This window comes from Carlito syrichta, unplaced genomic scaffold, assembly GCF_000164805.1.
Source record: "Carlito syrichta isolate Samal-C Ts95f unplaced genomic scaffold, Tarsius_syrichta-2.0.1 Scaffold286961, whole genome shotgun sequence".
Classification (NCBI taxonomy): Eukaryota; Metazoa; Chordata; class Mammalia; order Primates; family Tarsiidae; genus Carlito; species Carlito syrichta.
Window position 1 is genome coordinate 99,305 of NW_007231057.1, and position 6,826 is coordinate 106,130.

Consider the following 6,826-nt stretch of genomic DNA (forward strand, 5'->3'; position numbering starts at 1 on the left):
AGTAGCCGGAATTACAGGCATGCGCTACCATGCCCGGCTGATTTTTTGATTTATTGTAGAGATGAGGTCTCGCTGCCCAGGCGGGTCTCGAACCTGCTGGCTCAGGCAATCTACTCACCTCAGCCTCCCAAAGGCGCGGGATTACAGGCTGAGCCACCGAGCCCGGCTGGTAACATCTTTTAAAAGGCTTTTTTTGTTGTTTTTTTTGACGTTGGAGTTTCACTCTGTCACCCAGGCTGGAGTACAGTGGAATGAACATGGCCACCGCAGCTTCAACCTGCTGGGCTCAAGTAATCCTTCCCCCTCAGCCTTCCAAGTAGCTGGTGCTACAGGCGCACGCCACCATGACCAGTTAATTTTGGGGGGGATTATTGTAGAGAGGAGGGCTCTCCAAGTTGCCCATGCTGGTCTCAAACCCCTGAGCTCAGGCAATCCTCTCCTCTCACTTCTGTCTCCCAAAGTGCTTGGATTACAGGCATGAACCACTGCCGCCAGTAAAAGGCTTTTTTCTTTGAGAAATAGCTCTTAAAACTGCAGTGACTATAAAAACTAGAAATTTGCAGGGGAATAGATGCATTTATTGCAAACTTGGAAAACAGGTTTCAGGATTCTAGGTGTATAAGGAAGCTAACAGCATGGTTCATTTACATCCTTTTTCTTCACGACATATGTTGCAAAAATAATTGCTCATAAATGCAAAGGAATAGTTGCTTATTACTATAGCAAGTGTTTTAACTCAAAGTAGATTTGTTCTTTATCTTCAGGTCTATATAATTCTATATCATTGGAAATACATACACCTTCTATTGTCTACTTGTTCATTAATTCACAAATATTTATTGAGTGTCTCCTATGTGCCAGGCAATATTCTTGATGCTGAGAGTATAGTAGCAAACAGAAATTACTGCACTTGTGGAAATTTCATTCTAGGGATAGAGAAAGACACTAACACAATAATCAGTGAAACATATACTAAATGAGATAATGTGAAGTGTTAAGTAAAAACAAATAAAGCATAGAAAATGAGTAGGATATATGAGGAGTGATTTTTTGTTTGTTTGTTTTGAGTCAGAGTCTCACTCTGTCACCCAGGCTGGAATACAGTGGCATTCTCACAGACACCGCAGCCTTGACCTACTGGACTCAGGTGATCCTTCCACCTCAGCCTTCCAAGTAACTGGAACTATAGGCATGTGCCACCACACCCACCTAATTTTTTTGGTTTATTGTAGAGACCGGGTCTCAACAAGTTGCCCAGGCTGGTCTCGAACCCCTGTGCTCAAGCAATCCTCTCCCCGCCTCCCAAAGTGCTGAGATTACAGGTGTGAGCTACCACACCTGCAGGAGTGAAATTTTAAATAGAGTGGCCAGGAAAGGGCTCAGGAAGAGGTGACATTTGGATTAAGTCCTGAAGGAATTAAGGGAGCTGGTTTTGTGAATATCTGGGGAAACAGCATTTCAGGAACGGATAATTCCAAAATACAAAGGCCTTGAGGTGAAACAGTGCCTGGCATAGTTGAGGAATACCAAGGAGGCCATTGTGTCTCCCCGGGTGGGAGGGGAGGAAATAGTGGGAGATGAGATCAAAGAGATGACAAGAAGCTAGGTCATAAAGGACTTCACAGGTAAGGAAGCCATTGAAGGGTTTGAGCAGAGCAGTGACATGGTCTGGCTTTCTTTTTTTTTTTGAGTTGGAGTCTCACTCTGTCGCCCACACTGGAGTGCAGTGGCTGCTCCCGGCCACCGCAGCCTCGACCTGCTGGGCTCCGGCGATCCTTCCGCCTCAACCTTCTGAGTAGCCGAAATTACAGGCACGCACTACCACGCCCAGCTAATTTTTTTATTTTATTGTAGAGATTAGGTCTTGCCTGCCCAAGCGGGTCTCGAACCCATGGGCTCGGGCAATCCACTCACCTCAACCTCCCAAAGGCGCGGGGTTACAGGCTGAGCCACCGAGCCCGGCTTGGCTTTCTTTAAAACAAAACAAAAACATCACTCTGGCCACTGAGTTTTGCAGATAAAGTGAAAAAGGATAGGGTGTGAATAGGGAGATTATCTAGGAGACTCTAGCTGTAATCCAGACAAGAGATGGTAGTGGTTTGAACCATTGGGATCAAGTGACCAGACTGTGGATGTATTTTGAAGTTTGTATTCAGGATTGTCTGTCAGAATATGAAGTGAGGGTTATCCACTACTTGTGATAGTTAAATTTCCACTTTTTCTCCTAAGTGATGAAAAATACACAATTTCTTACGAGTTTTCTGTTATTCTCAAAGTTTGATGCTCCTCACATTCTACTTTTTTATTCCTGAGTTTGAAAATACACCCCAATGTTTCCAGATCCTACCTCAACCTTGAGGAAGGGTGAAGAAGGACTGTCTGAAGATCGACAGTGCCAGCACTATCTCAAGAGCTTCTCCTGAACTGTAAGCTCCACGAGGTGTAGTTCTTTTCCCTTGATGTTCTCAAAGCCTGGCTCAGAACCTTCCATACGTTAGGCTCTCAAAAAATGTTGAATAGTATAGTCTCTACATTTCCCACGGTTATTGTAAAAGATTAAATTTTCACATTTGCTAAAATGAAAATGAATAACACACTGAAAAATAGCCCCCATCAATTGCACAATCATAGGTTAAATTTTGTATCTGAGTATCAAGGATAGTATGCTAGGGTACCCTCAACTGGTAAACATATTTGAGCCTCCTGCACCTTCATTCTTACCAGCTCAACCCAAAGTTTTTTACTTTCTCGCACCTTGTAAGTTACGTCAAAGGGCAATTCGCAGCTAGGCTGAGTGACACACCACCCCCATCTTCTTGTAAAGATGGAGTGAAGCCCCTTTGAAAGGCTCACAAACGTCTCCAGCAGCATCAGTCTACGTGCGTATTTCCAACTGGCCAGAGACCCCAGGCGGCGGCGGGGCACGGCCCACAAGCCCCAGCGGCGAGGGTCCGCGCTATGAACGCCGGGAGTTGTAGTTCCTCCTCTCTCCCCGCAAGCCGGCTTTCGTCGCACCAGCGCCCCAAGCGGTGCTCAGGCTCTGTGAAGCGCAGCGCGAGCGCACGGCGGGGACCGTTTCCTAGCAACCGGGGGAGCGGCCTCGCCTGGGCGGCTGGTTCTAAGCTCTGCCGGCCGCTCTAGGGTCGACGTGTGTTCCTCCTAGCCGCGGGCAGGTGGAAGCCACGCTCACGGCCCTGTGTCCGCGCGTCTTCTCCGCCCTTACTCGCCTTATCCCGCACCAGATAGCCGACAGCAGCCTCCCGCCGCGCCCTGCCACTGAGCCCCGGGCCGGAGGCTAGAGGCGGCCCTGCCCAGCTCCCGCCCGGCCCTCGCCCCTGCGCGCCCGAAGCCCGCAGCCCCGGCCTCGGCAGGACGATGCTGGAGTCCATTCGCGTGACGGGTGAGTGCGGGGCTGGGCTGGGCCGGAGGGGACGGCGATGTCCGCCGGGGCCGCGGCGGCTGGGGTAGGTGGCCGGGGCCTCACGGCGGAGGCCGGGGTGACTGTAGGTTGCGGGTTCGGCGCGCCGCAACAAGACTTGAGCCTGCGACCCGGACCGTGCGGGGCGCGCGGGAGGCGCTCGCGGAAAACGCGCGGAGGGAAGGGAGAAATCTCGGTCCCTTTTCCTTTTGTCACTTACTGTCAGTAAGCACATACGGTGGGATCCACGGAAGAAAATTATAATAGACTGGGAACTGGGGCCTGTTGATGTACAATCTTAATAGTGTTAAATTCTATTTCAAAACGTATTAGGAATTGTAATTTCCTAGAATGTTCAGAAAAAATCAGCTAGGCAAAAGAACACAGTTATTTCAGTATTTATACCGTGTATGTCTGTGTGTATGCTTTTATCCTTAAACAGTGAGAACGTTTTGAGTTGATATTCTTGACAGATCGCTTTATAATTTGGATCATACCAAGTGTCAAACATAGGTGTTTAGATCACAGTTCTGACAGTTTACTTGCCTTTTATTATTTTTAAATCACTCTGTATATTAGTCCTTTTAACAATATCTTGCATACTATTAGGATAACTTCCGAGACCATTTTCCTGGCATTTGATTTCATTTGAAAATACTTCTGCAAGACAAGGTTTGTAGCAGTTCAGAATCATGACAAAGAACAACAGAGTAAAGGAAAATACCCAATCTTCAAACCAGTGTCAAAATAAAGCCAGTTTTTTACTTTAAGGCACTGCAGTACCTAATAGACCATTTTTTTTCTGTGACTTTTTAAATTGAAAAACTACATTTTTTTTCCAGTGGAAATATTTATGATCTTAATTGCATACTGTTTTACTTCATGTTTAGTGTGATAATAACATACAGAGCTGATTCTGTGCATTTATGACATTGCCTTGATTTATCTTGTTATTTATATTGACAAGCAGCAAAGACAGGATCTAAAATCTAAGAGGCGCTAAAATTGGCGTTAGATTTTTTTAAAATGTGATTTGATGTAGACGCTACTCTTTGATCTTAAAACACAATGAAAATGTAGAAAGTTACTTCAAAATAGCATGCCTTCTTAATGTGGAGCAAGGTTTCTCAACTTTGGCAATATTAACATTGGACAAGATAATTCTTTGTTTGGGAGACTGTCCACTGCTCCCTCCACACAACTGTGATAACCAGAAATATCTCCAGACATTGTCAGATATCCCCTGGGGGTCAAAATTGCCTTCTCCATGAGAACCACTGCCTTGGAGAAAAATATAGTTAAATTCTGGCACAGTGTACATTATTAAATTTAGAGATCACAAAGATTAAAATCATATCTCTAAAACATAACAATCATTGTAGAGAGAGGATACAGTTAAAATAATGTTAGTGTTAGAAAGTGGATATTCTTATCAATTAGCCAGCTATACAAAGTGGGTCTCCTGATATTTCAATATGCAGAATTGGAAACTTGGGGAGAGATAGTTTATACAGAAATTTATGAAGGTTGAGGAGAGAGAGTTTATAACACTCCTCTTGCCTCAATTCCCTTTCCATAGTTTCGTGGCAATACAGTTATCAGTCCAACTCTGTGTGTTACATACCCTGAGACAGATAATTTGGCAGTGAATTTCTATAGTATGGTAAAGTTCAACTACCCATTTGAGATCATTCAAGCCTCTAATTTACAGTTCTTTAAACAATAACTGGGTCATTTTTCAGAATAGCGCCTCCCTTTCTTTGATATAGTACTTAACTAATTGAAATAACTATAGAATCCTGTGCCCAGCATTTCACTAAAATATCAGAAAACCCAACTTGGACAGCCAGAAGCTTCAAGAAGAGAGTTTAGCTGAAAACATGCCTTCCTCTTCCCTGGTTGTTGCCTCACTGAACATGTCTCCAGATATCCATCATTTTCTTTCTGGTTAGCAGAAAAAGTTAATTGTACTGAGTACTGTTGGAAATGTGTTCATTTTTTTCAGCTTTAAAATAGCTATAAATATAGAACAAACTGGTTGTTTTATATTTCAGGACTAAAGCAATTGTTTCTAAAATCAATTCCTTACTTTTGTCTTATTAGTCATGATTTAACATAATTTAAATGTAACATCCTGGTGGAACTGCTGATTGGAGGAGTAAAATGAAATAAGAAAAATATGTATATGCTATACTATACATGCTGTTTGCAAATTGAATCAAATCAGAAAAAGTTTCTTTTATATCTTATAGCCTTTTAAAAAAGAAATTTTATTATACTAAGGCCACAAAATATTGATTCTAAAATGTATATTAATTACTTTATATTAATATTAAAATTACCTTGGAAATTCAAATTTAATGATCTAAATATTTCTCCATTTACATTTTTCCATGGGGTATTTCTATGGGTGCTTAATATAATATTGAATATAATAATGATAGTTAACAAAGACTGTTTACTATAGACCAGCACTGTTCTTATCACTTCACATATATTAGCTTTAAAATCCCTAGAGCAATATTTTGAGGTTTGTATGTATTATTATCCCATTTTACAGACAAGGAAACCATTACACAAGGAAATTACATAACTTGGTCAGGGTCACAGTAACTAATAAACAGACAAGATACAAACCAGACAAGTTCCATTCCAAAGCTCATGTTCTCAACTACTAGAAAAATCAGCATAAGGTTACAATGATTGCACAGTGATTTGAGCCACAAAATTTAACATCAGGATCTCATTTAAAGACTGGGTGTGGTGGCTCATACCTGTCATCCCTGAATTTGGGAAGCCAAGATGAGAGGATCATTTGAGGCTGGGAATTCCAGACCAGTCTGGACAACAACAAGACCCCACCTCTACAAAAAACAAAACAACTTAGCTGAGTATGGTGGTGTGCCTTTGTAGTCCCAGCTACTTGGGAGGCTGAGGTGGGAAGATCTCTTGAGCCCAGGAGTTTAAGGCTACGGTGAGCCATGATTGCACCACTGCCCTCTACCCTGGGCAATGGAGTGAGACCCTGACTCAATTAAAAAAAAAAGATCTATTTTAATATCAATGTTACATTATCTGATAGTTTGCTCAGACATCTAGCACATTCATTGAGTAAAATAACTGTCCAAAGTCATATAATACAAGATTATATTCATTTATGATTTCCCACTGGCTTTATTTTATGTGTAATATAAGAAGTAATTAATGAGTTATCTGGAAATTCAGTGCCTTTTATAACAAAGATGAATGTTTAAAAGTACTGCAAATAAGCCGGGCTCGGTGGCTCAGGCTGTAATCCCGCACCTTGGGAGGCTGAGGTGAGTGGATTGCCAGCCCGCGGGTTCGAGAGCCGCCTGGGCAACTTGGCAAGACCTCATCTCTACAATAAATCAAGAATCAGCCGGGCAT

At 42.8% G+C, this 6,826-nt stretch overlaps 1 protein-coding gene across 1 annotated transcript in view; it reads left to right on the top strand.

The window, feature by feature from the left end:
• Nucleotides 1-3,148: 3,148 nt before the first annotated feature.
• LOC110595158 (uncharacterized protein KIAA0895-like) overlaps nt 3,149-6,826 on the top strand; it is a 12,365-nt gene continuing 8,687 nt past the window's right edge. Inside the window, exon 1 of the mRNA XM_021709793.1 lies at nt 3,149-3,400. Within this exon, the coding sequence (XP_021565468.1) occupies nt 3,376-3,400 (25 nt within the window). The 5' untranslated portion in view covers nt 3,149-3,375. The remainder of the gene's footprint in view (nt 3,401-6,826) is intronic.